General features: G+C 38.5%; 1 protein-coding gene across 2 annotated transcripts; it reads left to right on the forward strand.

Moving 5' to 3' along the window:
• Positions 1-480: 480 nt before the first annotated feature.
• kif2a (kinesin family member 2a) lies at positions 481-19,270 on the forward strand. Of its 2 annotated transcripts, XM_054610395.1 has the most exons (21): positions 481-665; positions 6,946-7,040; positions 8,357-8,479; positions 9,881-9,935; positions 10,240-10,362; positions 12,026-12,126; positions 12,277-12,372; positions 12,980-13,034; positions 13,159-13,321; positions 13,560-13,650; positions 13,768-13,831; positions 13,965-14,056; positions 14,139-14,281; positions 14,557-14,761; positions 14,904-15,014; positions 15,111-15,178; positions 15,433-15,558; positions 16,536-16,683; positions 17,028-17,129; positions 18,115-18,250; positions 18,345-19,270. In XM_054610395.1, exons 1-21 carry the CDS (start codon positions 605-607, stop codon positions 18,428-18,430), a joined length of 2,244 nt encoding a protein of 747 aa, XP_054466370.1. In that variant the 5' UTR covers positions 481-604; the 3' UTR covers positions 18,431-19,270. The 2 variants fall into 2 exon arrangements, with proteins under 2 accessions (XP_054466370.1, XP_054466371.1); XM_054610396.1 differs by lacking the exon at positions 15,433-15,558.
• Positions 19,271-20,870: the final 1,600 nt, after the last annotated feature.

Below are 20,870 nucleotides of genomic sequence, written 5' to 3' on the forward strand. Positions count from 1 at the left end.
GTAGTTGTATAGTATGTGTATTTATTGTCTGTGTAGTTGTATAGTATGTGTATTTATTGTCTGTGTAGTTGTATAGTATGTGTATTTATTGTCTGTGTAGTTGTATAGTATGTGTATTTATTGTCTGTGTAGTTGTATAGTATAGTTGTCTGTGTAGTTGTATAGTATGTGTATTTATTGTCTGTGTAGTTGTATAGTATGTGTATTTATTGTCTGTGTAGTTGTATAGTATGTGTATTTATTGTCTGTGTAGTTGTATAGTATGTGTTTATTTCTGTTGTCTGTGTAGTTGTATAGTATGTGTATTTATTGTCTGTGTAGTTGTATAGTATATAATATTTATTATCTGTTTCTGTGTAGTTGAGCTGCTGCAACATTGAATATATAATAATAATAATAATAATAATAATAATAATAATAAAGTTTTGCCTGATTTTATTTTGAAAGGTACCGGACCGGAACCTCCCCGCTGCTCTTCCTCACCACCGCCACCGCTCCGTTACGCTAGCTCATCCTATTGCTCATCCAAACACAAGAAGCTGCATTTACCCGACAGATAACAAGTCTTAAAACCCGTTTGTGTTAACTGTTTAAGTAATGTAGAATGGCTTCGTGTTTTGGGAAGATCGTCGTCGGTACTTATGTGGAGATAAAGCGCAGTGATGGTAAGTTTCGCCCTGGCTCATGTTTTACAGTCGCACTGTGCAAGTTGTCAGGGGACCTTTGTTGAATACAAACCCGTCGTTGTCCCCGTTGTTGTCCCCGTTGTTGTTGTCCCTGTTGTTGTCCCTGTTGTTGTCCCTGTCGTTGTCCCCGTTAGCTGCACGACAACAAGCATGCTAGCTGTCAGGGCGGAGTGCTGCAACATGGCCAGAGCCTTTGAATGAGCGACCCCCTTTTGTTAGCTAGCTTCCTGTGTTGTGTTAGCTCTTAACACGACCCGTAAGACAAACACATGCTTTGAGCCTGGAGTTAACGACGCCGAAACACTGACGTTAGCACATCTGTGTGACGTCACCTACATGTGTTTCTCTGTCATGGAGCTGACGTGTAATATTAGCTAAGCTAGCTTCGATGCTAACCAAGCTAACGTCAGTTCAATGGATGGGCTGCAGCATTAGCTTGTGTTAAGCTAACCGGCTAATGCTACCGGTTAACTACAGCAGCAAGTTAAGGCTGGAACACCATCAGTTTAGCCAGCTGACGAGAAAGAAGTTAGTTTAGCTTTTATGCTGTAATGTTAGTTTATACCCAATGTAGTTAATCTGTTCAGGTTATTACTTGTTTACTGAGCTCACTAAACTAACACCAGTTGTTAAGGAAACCCTCCAATTGTCCAACATCAAGAAACGAGGTTATTTTACATTACATTACATTTACATTACATTACATTACAGTATATATTTATATATATATATATATATTATATATATAATATTTATATATATATTATAAAAGTCATATTTAACAGCTGTTTAGTTATATTACATTACATTACAGTCATTTAGCAGATGCTTTTATCCAAAGCGACTTACAATAAGTGTATTCAACATAGGTATTCAAGAGAACTACTAGTCACCAGAAGTCATAAGTGCATCTCCTTTCTTAAGCATCTAAGAGCATAAACCAGAGCAAAAGTACAGTGCAGAAACAAACTAATACGAATACAATAAGTGCAACAAACTAATACGAATACAATAAGTGATTTATACAACTAATTTATTGTATTAAACAAATGACACACTATGTATCCATAATAACACCATAGACAGACACATCCCAGGATCCTAGTTACTACATTGATTATGTGGATAACTGTGTTTTAGGAACACCTCTTAAAACAAGGAAATGTATTTTAGATAAAGTAAATTTTGTCAATACAATGTTAGAATGAAGTGCAACAAACAGCAGTGTATGAAACGCTTATGACAGCTCTTTGCTTACTTCCTTGCAGAAGTACTGCATATTGTAACCTGCCATCAGGAAGAAGCTGAGATTACAATAGACACTTCAGTTTAATATTTTTTTAAGGTTAACAGAGGAGTTGACAGAGAAACAGAGAGGCTGCTTGTTGTATGACTCTTGTCTCTGTGAATGTAAGCTTTATTCTGCCTGCTGCCTGCCCTGTGTAGTTTTAGAGCATTGCTTCAGGGCCAGGGAGCCAAATAGGACTGCAAAGTTTCTGCCATTCCTGCTAGCCCTTTCAGGATTAGACTACACCCAGTTATGCAGTCAACCCTTAAACAACACATTTGGTTTTGAACAAAGCAATTGATTGAAAATACAATGTTCAAAGCCAATGGCAAGGGTGTGTTTTTTAACTGTCGTCTTGTTTGTTTTTGACGATGATACCCTAAACGCCATCATCCCTGGGTGAGATGGGAAAGAATCACTCAGCAGGCAGAGAGAGAGAGAGAGAGAGGCGGTTCCATTTCCCTGATGGTTGGTGTTGCATCCAGAGCAGGGATTGCCCTCTCTCTGGGGGGTTGGTGGCGGATCTGGTTCAAATTCAAGCCAGATTCAGGCCACCACTCCATCTGTTACAGCCAGCTCCCTAGTTTCTGCCAGACCTTTACGGTGCCCCGCTCCCGTCACAATCAGCCCTGATGAGAGCAAGACCTGATAGAGAATACTGTTGTACTTCTATTCAGTATATAAATTGAATACCGTTTTTGCAACTATGGCTTCTTTGTTTAATGTTGTATATGGATGATCTGTTACTTGGCATTCATTTATGTTTGAAACATGGTGTCTTTTAAAGTAGAGTAATAGAGAGACATATGTCACCTACCAGTTTAGTGATTATGGGCTGCATCATATTTCTCAATCTGTGACATGGTGACACAGTTTCACTAATGAGTGCCTTCGGTTTTGTTGTGAAACTGATGTTTTGAAGGCTATGATTGTTCGTCAAGCTTGGCAGAGCTTGAAGCACCCCATCTTAAGCCCCTTCAACTAGCCTACTGGAAGTGACAGCCTACCCATTCAGTTAGGTTTTGCTATAGAAGTGGGACACAGGGGATAGTGCATTCAGTTGGAGAAAATTTGTGACGTGTATGTGACAAAGAGGTAGGCCGATCCATACTGATTTCTGAAGAGAAATCAAAAGTTTTGTTCATCATGAAAGTCAGAGTGTAAAGCAACACCACAATGTGTCTAAAACTTGTAGGCAGGCTATATATATATTCTTCCACGGGACTGAAGCTGTGCTCTTGGACCTACCTTAAGGGTTTTTACTTCTACTGCTGAAATGATTACTTATTAAATCACTAGTCAACTGGCATAAAGTTGATAAAATCTGGTTAATTATTTGAGTCACTTATCAATAACAGTCTTTTCTTTTTCTTTCGTTTGAGCTTGGACTCTAGTAACTGTCAATATCACATTATGACACCTTGACTCTGGATATAGAGATGGAAGGTTACTCTTATCGTAAATAAATGCTGTTTTGATGATGGCATGAAGGATCTTTTGTATCCCTGTGTCTCTCAGCCTCTGACTGCATCTGGTTAGATACTGTTACTGTGTCTGTGGCCTCAATTCAGGTTATATAGTCTGCACCGTTGATAACTGTACATGTCTACAAGCAAGGACCTTCCTTAGGAGGCCTTTTCATGTGGAAGTAATCTTACTCTAACATTATGATTGTATCATGTCTTCAACGCCATATTCTGTTCATTAGTGCTTTTTGTTTAACATCCGCTGTCAATCTGTGCTGGCAATCACTTTCTACATCCACATTGTCAATGTCATTATATCAAAACACATTGTAGTATGTCAACTATGGCCACCATAATAATCACAATTATGTTGATTGATATTGAGATCACGATTATTTATAACAATTATGCTTTGATTTTAGGGACAAAATATTTGTATTCACTTTCACATATAAATAAACAGAGTACCCCCTTCACTTCCATGTTGTGCTACGTTCCTGCTAATGTACGAATAATGCATCAAAATAAGGCCGGTCCTTTTTCAGTGCATCTCGTAGAAGCACAAAGCTGTGGCCCAAAACTAAATCAAAAGAGCACTGCTTTCACTTAAAGTTGTGCTACATTCCTGCCAATTAAAAAAGCATGGCATCAAAATAAGACTTAAACTAAGGTTAATCTTTTCATTTTTCTCTTTCTTGAAACTAGTATTATACAGTATGTTACTCTTCCTGCTGCTAATCTAGGGTGTGCATGCTGCAGTGTGGGATACAATAAGCCTGTTGATGTGTGCTGGTTGATACAACATTTATTTTCTAATCCAGCGGAGAAAGAACATTTCATGTTCCATTTAATTCTTTAAAGCTGGTTTACTGTTGTCATTTTATTGTACTGTCCTCTGCTGTCGTTTCTATTGTGACGGGTAAAACTAAAATGTGTGTTTTCATAATTGCAGATATTACAAAAATAGTTGTTTATTTTAATGAACTTAAGCTTTACTTCTATGTTACGTAACAAGATTTCCACTCAAGTGGAAGTTGTTGCTCTGCAGTTACTTAGACAGCATATTGTTGAATAGAGTGACACAAACCACTAGGAAGGCTGTGGTTTCAAATTTTCAGCCAAAGGAAGCAGCAATGATTTGGAGGGCCTTGTCTGACTCACTTGTCACCGTAAATCCTCTGAGTGCTGCAGTCACTGCAGCATGGCGTGCTCTCCACACTCTCCTTAAGTAGAAGTGTAAAACTAAGCACCACTTGCCTGGTCAAGCCACATTTACTGTTGCCAAGGATGTTTTGTAACCTACTGTGCCAGGGTCACAGTTCAGCAATGGATTATTTGCGATAAATCATGTCTGGCTGTCTTTCCACTGTGCAGACCTGGCCGATATGGGCATAGTCGTTACTGAAGTACACTAAACGAAGTTGCATGCACAGTCAAACAGGGGCCCCCTTACAGGGCACAAGGAGTCACTGAGTGGTTGAAATATGAAAGGACGTGAATGATATGATCATTAATTAACAGTCACCAGAACTCCATCCAAATGAACACCTATATAGGGGATTTTGGACTGGTGCTCTTCATCAACACCAAAAGAGAAAATATCTTCTGAAAGAATGGTGTTCTTCCCATCTGTAGAGTTACAAAGAATTGGAGAATTAATAACAAGGCATATTAAAGCTGTTTTGGCAACTTCTGGTGGCCCATCACCTTTACTATGTCACCCATCTGTTGGTAGGTAGTTGTGATTAGGGTTGATGTGAACTTTTTTTGCAGCTTTTAAACAGGTTTTGCCTGTTCAAGTAGATGCACAGTGTTTTATTGTCAATGAAAAATAATCGTGTTTTTGGCTCTCATAATGCTGACCTAATGGGCTTTTGTCGTCCATATTGTTACATTGTGACTTACTTTTACATTTTCTAGACATAGTACGTAAATAGTTACTCTGCCTTGCTTTTCAATTATCTATTTTTTCCAATAGTTCAGTGAGCTTTGGGTTTGAGCAATGACTCAACCGATAACATAATGGTTTATGGGGACCACTGTAATTTCTGATGGAGTGTAGGGCTGGGTTGTCAGGTTGACATCATTATTGTTCATTAAATTTGTATAGCAGTATTGTATATCACTGAATGCCTCATGAATGCAAAATGACCAAATTGATGTTTAGCAATATCCATTCAGATCATGTCTCTTGTTATTTTTTGAAGAGAGTCTTTTTACCACAGAATGTATCATATAACAGTATTGTCTAGTCATCTTCAATCAATGTTAATGGATGAAATGAATGCATATCAAAACTGCAGTGGATTTACTAATGTATGAATTCAGTTTTTTTTATTTGCTTTTTTAAGTTTTGCCAAATAAAACCATTGTAAGGTAAATCGAAGAAAAGTTGAGCAGTTAAGAACACTAAAAGCATCTTTGGTCGCTAGCTTTCTGTGTGTCTGAATAATAGATACAGGAACATTGTGTATCCCTGGATCATGCTTGGAATTTACAGCATACAGTTGAATTCACATAGACAAAGATGGGAGGACTGAGCAGACTCTTTCTAGCAAGTGTTATTACACTGCAGACAGAGAGGCAGAGAGAAGCATACAGACTCGCTGCAGCAGCTGTGCTCGTCTCTATTATCAGTGATTCTCTGAAACGGGTCATTATCACACCTCATAGTCGGATCTTTCTAAGATAAGGCTAACCTCAGCCTAATGCCTTGCTATCATTTGAAACTTAAAGGAACTTATTGCCGCCTGATAACCACAGACGTGTTTTCTTTTAGTAGGGCATCGTTCAACATTATGTTGTCTCACAAGCTGTTTTCATAATTATATTATCAAAGTGTTTAGATCCAGGTGATACGATTTGAGATCATGATCACAATATTGATATACGTTTATATACTGAAAGATATGTTAAACTCTCAAAGCAATGGCCTCTGGTCCACTATTTGCATTATATATATATATACACACATTCTTCATATGTGTATAACAGGCTTAAATCTCAATTTCATTTTTAATTACAGCTTCTACATAATCTTTAATTTAGACTTTAGGATTTGGTAGAATGATGATAGAAATTCATATCATGATGCTATTATTAATTTGAAAGCTGCAACAAAAATTATATTTAATTACCAACCGGCCCTCATTTTCCAGCGACAATGCAGCTTCAAATGCGATCACAGCTACTCAGCATGTCCTGAGAAACCATTAAATATAATTTACTACATTGTCAAAAACACTCCCGGATCTGATCAGGTTTGCAGGTGGTAATTAGGCCTTTTGTAATTTACACCACTAAATACATTACCTTGCTAAGGCCCAAAGTGAGGTATTAGTGAAATCCATTTTATGTTAACCTGTGTGTCGTGCGTGCGTGTGTGTGTAAGATAAAAAAGAAGATGTACAAAAACTTTATCGCTACAATAAAAATATTGCCACCATTGTTGCTACCAAATGATCAGAATGTTGACTTTTGTGTTCCCTGTCTGATACTTTTACAGGACGTATACACCAGGCAATGGTGACCTCACTGAATGAGGACAACGAGAGTGTCACAGTGGAGTGGATAGAAAATGGAGACACAAAAGGGAAAGAGGTAAATTACCATGTATTACCACGTTAAGCACCAGAATGTGCTTCTTTTTCTCCACAGCAATAAATAATGCATTCAGAAGTGTTCCGGAGCTGTGGTGATTACACATCCAGCTAGAATGTCCTACACTCCCAGCAGACATCTCCCTCCATACACTGATGTGCATGACCAGATCAAAGACGCTCTATATCAAAGATCATGCATTGCAAGCTTTGCCAATGGAATGTCCGATGATATGGGGCTTGTGAACGATGAGTCGAAAATTTACATTGGTGACGATGAATGTATTTTGCTTTCATATATAAAAAAAATATAGTTTCAAACAACAAAACTACGGCTCACAGATCAACTACGGTCTGTTACACCACAACTTGCAGCGCCTATAAAAATAGTGATAGTGACTTTCCCATCTTTTATAGCACTGAATTGTGAATGTAATTCAGCTTCTTTGACACATTAGCAAAGTGAAAACAAATCTCTACAATTATCTAGCCTAAGTACTAATAAAGTAAAAGTCTTTCTAGGATTGAGATGATTTTTATATTGGATGTTTTTGTTAAGGGTATAATACGCAAGAATTTTCTAGAAAACAATGTTAAGAGTGATACAAAAGTAATCGGTCTCAATCATCACTCACATCCTTTTCTCCTTTCATCTTATTGTGGTGTGTACGTGACGTTTTCTAGGTGTTAGTAAAGAGCCTTTAGTCCCAACGTGGGGTTGTATCTCCCAGCCAATGACAGGAAGCAGGGTGTGCAGCCCGTTGAGGTCGTCAAATACTATTGCTTCATCATGCTCGTCGGCGTCTGATACCGAGACACAAGCATTGCATTCACGGGCAGAAGGCTCACTTTAGCTATTTTCAGACAAAGCGGTTGTATAATAAAAATGAGAAATGGCTGTTACATTGCACACAGCCTCTCTCTCTCTCTCTCTCAACCTCTCTCAACCTCTCTCTCTCTCTCTCTCTCTCTCTCTCTCTCTCTCTCAACCTCTCTCTCTCTCTCAACCTATCACTTCATGCCTCTGGCGCATTTTACCGCACAACGAGGACAGTAAATAAAAAAAGCAGACACAAGACACACACAAGCAGACAGACAGACGGCGAGATAGAGAAAAGAGCAGAGGAGCAGATTTGGTTGTACGATCAGTGATATGTGCTTCTCGTGTGAACAGCCATGCAACTGCTGGTGGGACAGTTAACAGAGCATGGCACTTCCGTGTCCAGTGTGAACTCTGTATAAGTCTAATATGCCAAACATCAGTTAATTGGCATTCGTGTAATCCGTTGGTATCGAAACGTCTCTGTTTTTGGACAGATCGATTTGGAGAGTATATTTGCACTTAACCCAGATGTGGCTCCAGATGAGGAAATTGCCCCTAGTCCAGAGACTCCCCCACCACCTACACCCACATGTGTGAAGGTCAACAAAATTGCCAAGGTGAGTACCTATAAACCACCCCATCTTTCAACAACTGTAACAAATTGGTGTAATATGATTTTTAGATTGTTTCAACAAAATGCAACTTCATTCTTTTTCTTCTGATTGTCAGTCTCCATGTGAGGGAGAGTGCAGCTAAACTGCTTAGACTTGCTCGGGGAGTTATGTGGCTGCAGTTTGCAGGACCTTAATATAGAACCTGGATCCTTCTAGGTAACCAACTAATTGGTCTTGTTAGGTACACTGTGTGTGGTGCACAGTAGATTAGGACTGCTCCATTTTGTCGTTGACACTAGGTTTATTTTGGTAAATATTGTAGTTGTGATGAAACCTGCTGTACAGTACAATTTTCATTCAATTTTAAATATACAAAACATTTGAAGTGAAAACAGTGAGGCAATGTAAAATGAGGGGACGTTTCCTGAATATAAAGTTATATTACTTTACTATCGCGAGTTAAATAGGCCAGAAATAGGGCTCTACTTATAACCAATATGATACTGTAATTTTTCCTATAACGTTTTGGTTGTGTAGCTCCATAACCTGTACAGTAGATCCAAGAGGTCCAGAGATCTAGGAGATTAATAACCTGTACAGAAATCATCCCCACAAAAAATATACAGAGTTACAGCCTTTTGTGAATTGAACTAGGTCTACCCTCATTCCATTTTATACCTCCGTGACCGGCACAAACTCCGGATGAACTGCTTAGATTTAGGTGGCCAAGAAAAAAAAGGTCACTGTGCCCTAACGTCCATCCCAGTCGCACCGGAGCAAAAGTCTATTACGAGTATTATTTAAAGAAAAGTGGCCACTACAATATGAATTCTAATACTAGATACAGATATATCCTATAGTATAAAATGCTTAAATATAAGCGGATGTTTCGCAGAGCTATGACATCATACCCAGGGGAAAATTTCAAACAACACAGCCTTCACTTATCCCGTGCGAATGCGCCGCTTGAAACACAGACATGGGCTGTAATTTCTGAATCGTATTTGATCCCCTGGTAATACTAGTCCTGTGAGAATAGGGCTTACTAGGATAAAATTATGAAGCGATGACAGTTTTGACAGACATGAATGTAAACTGCAACTTGACTTGTTGGCGGTGGCTTACAACCGCACATAGGCAATTGTAGTTTAAAAATAATGTGTGCATTGGCAGTGTCATCACGAACATCAGTGTTGATAAAGGAGGCCTCTGTACTCTACTAATCTGATCCTCTGATTTGTCTATTGCAGCGGCAGGAGGAAGAGGTTGAAAACTGAATGAAAAAAATAAATAAAATTCAGGTCCAGGAAAGCTAGATAATATGTTAAAGTGAAATGAGGAATACCTGAACCCTATATCTCTTTTCCTAGAATTTATTATTGTATTTTTTGTTTTTTCTTGCAGAATCGTCGGACGATAGCCCCTATTAAGAATGACACTCCGTCCAGGGATAATAGAGGTTTGTTTTATATACTTCTCTGGGAATAGTGAAATTATCTTCTTCTTATTATTATTATTATTATTGCACTTTAATGTTGAAAACAAATTTAGGAACCAAAAAGAAAAGTAATGATCCATACATTAAAAACACACCAGTGACCAGTATTAACAAATTGCTTAGAAACACAAGTTGCATGGTCAAAGTGAAATTTAAAGTTTTAAACAGTGAGAACATGTTTAATACCAATTTCAAAAGTGGTGTTTTAGCAGCGTGCAAGTCAAAATGTCTCTTTTTTTTAATCTTTGTGGGTTTATGTTTTCAGTAATTCCGACCCGGGCCAGACAGCCACAACCACAACCTCAACAGCCAGAGCCTGCACCACCACCCCAATCTCTGCTGCCCACTCCGCTCACTCAAGCTCAGACACAACAGCAACTGCAGAATGGTAACCTGATTAAAACAGAAGTTTGTCTTTAATTAACCTAAACCCTAAGCTGTGACCTTTTCCAAAAAAAATTTAGGGAACCAGTTGTCAGCATTTGGACTAGAGTTGAATAAATCTCTTTTGGATGAAATGCTATGTCCAGATATGGTTCTTTATGTTTTGTATATGTATGTATGTATATGTATGTATGTATGTATATATGTATGTATGTATATGTATGTATGTATGTATGTGAAACATTTTGAAAAATGCCATTGCTTTTTAACTTTTACAGTATTTTTGATCAATTGGTATAGGCCATCTGTAAAACTATTAATGTGTTGTTGTTGGCCACATTTTTATCACAGAATCCTCACATCAACCAATATCCAGAAAGGAGTTGGGACAGCTTTGTATGTATCATCTGCATGTTTCCCCTGCCCTCAATGCCTTATGGTGATTCTTCTAGAGTTCCCAATAGAAACTGAGAGTCCTCTAGTCTTATGAGAAGATTGTATGCCAGATACTATTCTGAGCTGTGGTGTGGTGGTGAAGCAGCACAACCCCAATCCTTCCAGCAGACAGGCTCTCTGGGTATTAGACAGGGAGAAAAAAATGTTGCTGCTGGTTGACTGTGCTGCTGAGTCACACACAGGCACACGCATGGAAAAACATGTGGCGCTATGCGTTACTCCCCGTTCCTTCTAATTGCTCACTGTCATTTGGTGAACAAGAGGAGAGCGAGGGAAACACCTTGTTCTGTGATCGCTTGTGAGACAGAGTAACCTCCAATTAGTGATGGTGCTGCATCTCTCTTGTACTGCCTTGTCCTGGTGCTGAGCCAGCTCATCTTCTCCCCCTAGATTAGAGCAGATTATTAATCCCTCTGCTTTTATAGTCTGTGTTTTCAGTGACGGGAGCCAACACCCGGTCATGAATGTATTACAGAGATTCTGCCAGGCTTTACAGTTTGTGGCTGTGGTTGGAGCAGCGAGCTAGGGCTAATCAGATAACACTGATTTTTCTATAAACAGTGCAAGCAATCAGAAATGTATTTTACTCTCATGTTAGCTAAATTGTGTTCTCTTATTACGGTGACTGATTGTTTTTGATTGACCTGAACAAGACTAATCTGTTGGTGTGTGGTGCTGGGCGATTTGAAATCAGCTTCTGTTTGATTACTGGTTGATTGAAACCATTTTGTAATCATACTTGATTTGAAACCACTCATTTTATTTGGCGTAACTGCAGTTATACAAGGCTAACACTTAAATGTGAGTGACATGTTTTAGCAGTCTCTCAATCCAGTTGTGTTTGAGGATGCAGATAGAAGGGATAAAAGGGGTCAAAATATTTTGAACATAATGTAAGGGCCTTTTGTTGGTTATGTAGAGAAAGAAGCAAGTGTTTATACTGGAGGCACTGTGTGCCAGCCCCTGCACTGCAGTCTGGGCTTGAGCTCTATTACTGTTGTGCTTTGTTGGATTTAGCCCAAAGTCTCCCTTCTGTTTGAAGGGACTACAATGAGAAAGGAAAGATTCACAGAGTGATGTTCAAGCCAACTGAAAAGGAAGGACAGAGGAAGTAGAAGAAACCTTTTGGAAGAGACCATTTTACAGAGAAGGGATATTGGCATATCCTGTGAAAGGCAGTAGAGTTACTGTTTCTCTTGTCTTTATGGCAGCGAGGAGGAAGTCAAACTGCGTGAAGGAGGTGGAGAAACTGCAGGAGAAGAGAGAGAGGCGCCGGATTCAGCAACAGGAGCTCAGGGAGAAGAGAGCTCAGGTACATCAATATTAATTCACCTATCTCCTTCCTAATAAACAAAATATATTCATGTGATCTTGATAATCACTCACAGTCTTGACATTGAGATGATGCATTTACTGGTGAATAAGATGGCAGTTCACTTTGTCTCTTCTTGCCTTCCTCCAGGAGGTGGATACCACCATCCCTAACTATGAGATCATGTACATGATCCGAGATTTCCGAGCCAGTCTAGACTACCGACCCCTGACCACAGCGGATCTGGTGAGTAGATGAAAACTTGTCTTTCTCTCCTGATTTTCAGATGTAGGGCTATCGGTCAACGTCATCAATTACAAAAATATGCCGATTTGCATAACATTGGTCGGCACATTGCAAGAAATGGCTGTGCCTAATCTAAGGGATTCTCCTGGAGAACAAGCTGCATCTTAAAACATCACCTGCTATCCTCTAAAGTTTGGAGGTATTTTAGACAGAGACCCAACAATGTGGTGCTCTGTGAACTCTGCAAATTGGAAATGGCTTTTTGCTATTGTTGTGAGGTGACAGTGCTAGCAACCTCACCACCTTGCAGCCCTGGCATTTTACAAATAGTTTCTATTAGCTTGTTACATTTGTTAGTTTGTAAGAGAAGATGATTGAGTAACTTATTGAATATTAATCAGGCAAGTTTTATTGTTACATTTATCAGAAAATAAAAAAAGAATCTTTAGAATAATAAATACATTTCTTCGTTTAATCATGTAATCAAAAATATTTTTTATTATATCAAGCGATTAAAAAAAAAAAATGATTGTTAGGTGCAGCCCTCGTTAGATGTTGATCCTCGGCAACAACATAATAAAATGTTTTTCTTTATTGCACTGTCCAGATTGAAGAGCACAGAATATGTGTTTGTGTGAGGAAACGTCCACTCAACAAGAAAGGTGAGGTGTTTCTGTCGGTAACAACATCGGTCTTGTGACCATCATTATGTGTTGTAATCCTTTTTAAATGTTTTCCTGCCAAAGTATTAATGTGATTGAAAATCCTGCCTCTGCTTTGTTCCAGAGTTGGCCATGAAGGATTTAGACGTGATCACCATCCCCAGTAAGGACGTGGTGATGGTTCATGAACCAAAACAAAAAGTGGACCTGACCCGCTACCTTGAGAACCAGACCTTCCGCTTTGACTACGCCTTTGATGACAGCACCACCAATGAGATGGTTTACAGGTTTGTATCAACAAATTGAACAAATAGACCAAACTGTTTAATGTATTTGCTCTTATAGTTTGCAGCAGTGACACCTGACCAGTACGATCAGAATATGATAAATATATGATTAGAATAAGGCATCATTTTGCAGAACTGAATTAACATATTTCTTGTTTGTGCACAAAGTGGTTAGCCGTTATATCTTGCTTTCACAGATAGAGTTGTGTATAAATGTGTCTTTTGTCTTCCCCTGCAGGTTCACTGCCAGACCTCTAGTGGAGACCATTTTTGAGAGGGGCATGGCGACCTGCTTTGCCTACGGGCAGACAGGCAGCGGAAAAACACATGTGAGTCTCATGCAATGAAAAAAGCCTAAACCACATCATTTACTTGAGATCAAACCTAGTAGTTCCTACTTAGAGTTTTGCTCTATGTTATTACCCTTGCGTATTGTCATATTTTAGACTATGGGTGGAGATTTCTCTGGGAAGAACCAAGACTGCGCTAAAGGAGTTTATGCATTAGCTGGTAAGTCAGTGAGCTATGTTTTATGTGCTAATTTATTGTCTTCTAGTGGGTAAATGTGTTCAAATATAGTTTCTATGGTTGATCTGTTATTAAGGTGTTGGTTTGCTCTGTTGAAATGTCTCTTTTCGTGCAGCTCGGGATGTATTTCTCATGTTGAAGAAACCCAACTACAAGAAGTTAGATCTACAAGTGTACGCGACCTTCTTTGAAATTTACAGCGGAAAGGCAAGTTATATGTAATCATATGTTTGTAAGATGTTTCCCTAAATAAAGCATTTACCAATGCTGACGGTGTGTGTATAATTAGGTGTTTGACCTGCTGAATCGTAAAACTAAGCTGAGGGTGCTGGAGGACGGCAAACAGCAAGTCCAGGTTGTTGGGCTTCAGGAGAAGGACGTCAAGTGCACGGAGGAGGTCTTGAAACTCATAGAAGTGGGCAACAGCTGCAGGTATAACATCAGAAACTTTGTCAGTGTAGTTGTTCAAGGTGATAGACTCAGAATTTTTGCATTTTTTCAGAATATGTTATTATGATTATGATCATAGCATGGCACTTCTTCTTGTTCTGCATGAATTGAGTCATACACTTATTTTGCAAATGGCTCTTACTAGAATATGGCATAATATTCCTTGTACCCCATGTTCATAGCGAATAACAGAGAGTCATGCCCTTTTTCCGCCTTTTCCCTCTCCGTGCCTTACGTGTTCTTCATCTCACTTCCAGAACATCAGGGCAGACGTCAGCCAACGCCCACTCATCTCGCAGCCACGCCGTTTTCCAGATAATTCTTCGGAGGAAGGGGAAAATGCACGGCAAGTTCTCCCTCATCGACCTCGCAGGCAATGAGAGGGGGGCTGATACATCTAGTGCTGACCGCCAAACTCGTCTGGAGGGAGCTGAGATCAACAAAAGCCTTCTTGCCCTAAAGGTTTGTGGACTCATTGGCAGTAGTTCTGTATAAGACTGCTAAGCATACACTACTAACTGTAAAATACTCAGTGGTTCGAAATAGCTCCTTTTTTTTCTTCTTTTTTTTTTTACCGTATGATGTGTGTCTGCTTTTGTTTCAGGAGTGCATCAGAGCTCTTGGCCGTAACAAGCCTCACACTCCATTCAGAGCCAGTAAACTGACTCAGGTCCTGAGGGACTCTTTCATCGGGGAAAATTCACGCACATGCATGGTTGGTTAATTGTCTTCAAATACTGTGTCCATGTCTTCATACTGTATATCTTCTTAGAGGGTATTAATTTGAATGATCTTCTCTTTACCTGCACAGATTGCAACAATCTCTCCCGGTATGACATCCTGTGAGAATACCCTCAACACACTACGCTACGCCAACAGGTGGGAATATGTTGACTTACAGAAATTTGGACAATGCCTTAATGCTGCAGGAACCAACAGAAATGATAGCTCTTTTAATTCCTCTGTAATCCCCAGTGGTTTTTGTATAGATTGAAATTAGCTGAACCAATGTTGTTGTTGTACATTTCTCTGCCAACTCTCAGTAGTTCTGTCTGACTCTCTTGTATCCCCACTCCTTTTCCTGCTTTGTTTCCCTCTTCTCCCATCTTCTGCTCCTCTGTGCCGCTGTGTAGAGTGAAGGAGTTTGGGATTAGTCCGTCTGACATCCCCTTCTCCCAGGGCGGTCAGGGGAGTCGCTCTGATCTCTCGCCCACCAATACCTTTGAGTATGATGACTTTGCTGCTACCTCTCCCAGCAGGTCAAGCACTCCCCAAAGCACAACACTGCAAGCATACACACAAAACACACACACACAATGCATGCTCTCCCACCAGGTATTTATTACATTATGATATATATTAAATACATCCATGAGCTCATTTAAGCAGTTTTCATTCACTTCATCAGCTGTTCACTGTGGAAGACCTCCACTGTCGTCTTATCTTTTTCTGTTTATCATCTGCATGACGTCACACTTGTCATCCTCTTCCCCTGCTTCGACTTCCACTTTTAACTTTGGCAAAGCTTGTGGACTTAACCTTTTTTTTTCTTTTCATTGACTCCTGAACACCAATTCATTTGTCTGTCCATGTGGGTGTTTTTTATTTGTTCTGTGTGACTCCACCAACTGTGAAAGCTGGATGGGATTAGTCAAAATGAATACAAAGAGGGTCATAATGTGCCTTGATAAGGTGTCGGGTGCTATTTCGTGCCAATAATGACATTAAGAGGGCCACAAAGCTTTTCAATTAAAGCAACCAGGATGAGCTTTTGTTTAAGCAAACTCTCAGCTCTCACATAGTCCTAATTAATTAGCGTTGAACCTGCAGGTCAGGTACAGGGCGGTTATGCCTCATCAAATCTGTGGAGCTTCATTAAACACGAGCTCTGACCTTCCAGATTCCAGCCTTTAGTATTAAATATTCATATGGGTGGCGGCTTGGATTTTATTATATTTTACAGGTGTACCAGAATTGTGCTGTCTGAATGAAGTTAGCATGCCCATTATGAGTAAATTAACAAATGAAAGAATTAGATTAGGGTTTTCAGAACCAATGCAGTCCACTTTCCCTATGCATGATGTCACAGCTGTCATGATGCTCCCATCCTGTGATGTTTGTGAACCATGAACCCACAGTTGACATACTACCCAAAATCAAACGGCGCCCATGCATAGTATGGCTCTGTGCTGTGAAAGACACGGTCTCAATCCAGTTCAATGTCTTTTCTCTGCAGGGTGAAGGAGCTGACGGTGGACACTAACCAAGCGATGGAGGGGGGTCGACCCAACATCAATGCCGTCAACCAGCTGGATCTTTTGGACGAGGACTGGCTGAGTATCTCGCCGCAGAGAGATGACCTCAAATTGCTCTGTGAGCAGAATGTAAGTACACAATGTATACTCGCAGTATATGTTTCCTCATAACACAATGTCAATATACAGCAAATTGTGTTATTACTTTTTTATTATTAGTAATTTTCTCGCCACCGTTCATCCGATCCACTTGGCACGTGGCGGTTGTATTGCTGAGGACCCGAGGAAGGGCAGTGTTGAGTGTGAAGTTGTTTGGATGAATCAAGATGAGTTATAAGTGAATAGGAATGTCCACTGGGATGCAGATTTTAGCAGTGATCTAAGAAAAAGATGTGTGGTCATTTTTTGTAACTGCTGAAGCCATGTTAAATCTGCTCTGTGTCACTTTTTGACCCTGTTAATATGTTTCCCAGGAGGAGGAAGTGTCTCCGCAGCTCTTTACTTTCCACGAGGCAGTGTCTCAGTTAGTTGAGATGGAGGAGCAGGTCCTGGAGGACCACCGGGCTGTTTTCCAGGTCAGAATACTTTAGAAAGCATACACAACTTCTGACATTCACCAATGGTTTCTTATTTGGGAATTGTTCTCAGGTAACAAACAGAATCTAAGCACAGAGAGCGAGCACACAAACATCTGAGGGCTTACATGCAGAAATTGTATTCAATTGTACAGTTGTATAATATAGGATTTAAATTACCAAAATGTTTTTTTATCATTTAGAATATTTATAGGTTTTTATTTTCGTGTGGAAACAGCATATAATGATCCACAGCTTATATGGATCAAAAAGCTTTGATCAGAATAATCCCTATCCAAATGCTGTTTAAATATTTATTTTACATTATAATTTGAACTATAGTTATCAATATTTCATATACAGTACTGTAATAATTTAAAGTGCATTTTCATTATTCACATTACGGTATGCAGTCACTTGAAAAGCCTTTGAAACAAAGAAGTCAGTAAATAGTGATCATATAATACATTAACAAATGTAATAAGGTGGTATTCTGCATGAGAAAGAAAGAAAAAGTAAGTTATGATAATAAAATTGAGTAATGACTTTGACCCAGACAATTCCACTGTATTTTACCAAGTATTATGAACTTTTAGAATAAATAAAAATGACAGTAACACTTTAACACTGAACAAGTAATAGTATACCTTCCCTCTTTTTTTGTGATATTTTATATCCACTAGTTCTTCCAGAAGTACCACGACTATAGAATTATTATTTTTTTACATTTGGAGTCCTTTGCTACACCGTCTTTAAGACTTTCGTTTGGGTGTTTTAATTACTTTATGTGCACAAGACCCTGCAATTCTAATGCCCTTTTATGGGATTTGCAGGGCGTTTGCTTATGCTAATTAGGGTCAACTGTCACATGCCTTTGTTTTAAGAGGGCAATGGATCAGCAACCGATTCTTCTGTGCTTCTGGCACGTTTTCATCTCAGGCTGTAATAAACTAAATATGCCCTTGTATGTTTCCTCTGTGAGCAGGAGTCTATCAGATGGTTGGAAGATGAAAAGGTACTTCTGGAGATGACAGAAGAGGTGGATTATGACGTGGAGTCGTACGCCACTCAACTGGAGCAGATCCTAGACCAGAAGATAGAAATCCTCACTGAGCTCCGAGGTATGACTGAAACACACTTCTGTCCTGTTGATGACAATACATCCTGCTACTGCAAGCACAAATACATTTTTACGATGATGTCTTTTCCCCTTAGATAAAGTGAAGTCATTCCGCTCTACACTCCAGGAGGAGGAGCAAGCAAGTAAGCAGATCAATCCCAAGAGGCCACGTGCTCTTTAGAGCATTGAAGGTGAAGAGGTTGAAGTGGCCCATACAGAAACATAACCACTAGATGTTCAGCACAACGCGGGCTGTCTCTAGCAGCTGTGAAATTGGAATAAAAGGACAGTCTGATGTACCAACAGGCTCAAGGAATCGCACTCATTTTTATCCCTCTCCTAACAAAACTGGCTGTTCATTCACTTTGGTCTCATAGAGTTCTTAGGAAAGATAATAGTTGTATTTCCTTCATGGAGAGTGTTTAGTCTCCCCTCTCTGTTCTTATTAAATTATTTTCTTTTATACCTGTTTGTACTTTCTTTGGACAGAATATTTTTCACCTGGTTTCAGAAGAGATCTTCATTGAACATGTTTTTAAGGTTTACCTTACAAAACCAGGATTTGATTTCTGGTTGCCCTGGCTGACATGTCTGCATGTGCACTCTGTGATAGCGTATGTACGCCACTGCCGTTGGTTTTTATGCTTTTGGGTCCTCAGTTGGCATTGTACAGTCATATTGTTATAAGCGGTCTCTTCTCTCTTTTCCTTCCTTCTCGGAGCTTTTAACGGTTTGGAAGAAACCTTTAACCACACAGTGCTTCTTCCTTTGTGTTTCTTTCCTTATGACCCTGAGGATTTTACATGTAGTTTGCTTCAGTTTGTGCCATGTCGCTCTATGTGGCAACTGATTTAAAAACTCTTACTTAACGTAAACCATGTTTTCCAGCCCTGTTTAACACTTTGTTATAAAACTGAAACTAGAAAAAAACTGCTATTAATAAATGTATAGTAAAAACCACTGATCTACCATCGGTTATGTTTCAGTGTTTGCACCAGATGTAATGCTGAATGAAGAATAAAGATTCATGTTTCATTTAAATGGCTTTTGTGACAATAAGTTATCCAAATAACTGAATAACGTCCATCAATATTCCATTTATATTTCTGTCAGTGGACAGATTGTATCACAGCGATAGCATTACTGTGCAATATGTTGTTGAGAGGGATAGTAGGACTCCTTTATGAAATACTATACTATGACTTTTTCATACATCTGCGCATGCGACAGCCGTGCCTGGAGGCATTTTGTTTTGGGATTGTCCAGAAGTCCGTACGTACAATATCTCATGAACACCTGGAGGGAATTTCTACAAATTTGGCACAAACGTCCACCTGGACTCGAGATTGAACTGAGTAGAATTTGGTTGTCAAAGGTCACTGGGACCACAAATGTTTCAACGCTTTTAATGATGTACCAATATTGACCTTTTAATGACTATTTATGCAACATACTTTACTATGACTATAACTTTTTATGTCAAACTATACTATGGTTTTTTCATGACATGTTCTACCACGATTTTACTAAAAACTTTTTATGACATAGTTTTATATGACATTTGTGTGGTGTCTAAACTATAACCTTTATATGGTTATATTTAATGCCATACAATTCTGACTTTTTGTGGCATTATTTTGAAAATAATGCCATTGGCATGGAATACTATGAGTTTTTATATAATTTTTCATGACATTTTTAAACTTATACTTTATCCTTACATTTCTTCTGCCACACAATACAATTACTATAAAAGTATCTTTCATGGCATACTATACTATGGCTTTTTTAAGTTAAGATTTTCATGGCATATTATACGATGACTTATTTATGACATGTATTATGGAATATTACGCGATAACTTTTTAATGAAGTTTTTACGGTACATTATACTATGCCTTGTTTATTGTATTTTGTGGATCGCATTCAAACTTTTTTATGACTTTTTTTGTAAACTATACTTTTACTTTTACTTTTTTTTATCGCACAACAACTTTGACCTTTAATAATATTTTTAATGGCATACAATACTATAACTTTTCAGAACGTTTTTTTATGACGTACTACACTTTGAGTTTTTCATTTTTTTACACACTACCAAGACATTTTTATGACTTTTTTTCAAGGAATTGTATTATGACTTATTTCAACATGCTATGCTATGACTTCTTCATACCTTTTTTGACATATTATACAATTACTTATTTATGATTTTTTTAATTAATTATAATATACTTTAATATAACTTTCGAATGCCTTGTTTTTAAATATTATGCTGTTTTTTTAACATACTGTAATTTTACTTGTAATATTACTTCTTCATGGTTTTTTGACATACTATACCATGACTTCTTTAAAACTTTTTTCTAACTACTATTGAAAATTTCCCTGCTGCGGGACTAATAAAGGATTATCTTATTTTATCTTATACCATGACTTCTTTAAAACTGTTTTCTAACTACTATACCAGGACTTTTTCGAAGTTGACATAATATGCTATGGCTTCTTTTTATACTTTTTTCAACATACGATACTATTACTTTTTAATGATATTTTTGACGTACTATAATATCACGTTTTTATGACGTTTTTTCAACATGCTATGATTTTTTTTTTTTTGC

The sequence above is a fragment of the Anoplopoma fimbria genome, chromosome 13, assembly GCF_027596085.1.
Source record: "Anoplopoma fimbria isolate UVic2021 breed Golden Eagle Sablefish chromosome 13, Afim_UVic_2022, whole genome shotgun sequence".
NCBI classification, from domain to species: Eukaryota; Metazoa; Chordata; class Actinopteri; order Perciformes; family Anoplopomatidae; genus Anoplopoma; species Anoplopoma fimbria.

Bases quoted from the DNA above. Each gene is read 5' to 3' on its own strand.
- kif2a (XM_054610395.1), top strand. From the start codon at position 605: ATGGCTTCGTGTTTTGGGAAGATCGTCGTCGGTACTTATGTGGAGATA. The intron at 14,282-14,556 runs GTATAACATCAG...TCTCACTTCCAG, and splicing joins GAAGTGGGCAACAGCTGCAG to AACATCAGGGCAGACGTCAG. The intron at 18,251-18,344 runs GTATGACTGAAA...TTTTCCCCTTAG, and splicing joins AATCCTCACTGAGCTCCGAG to ATAAAGTGAAGTCATTCCGC.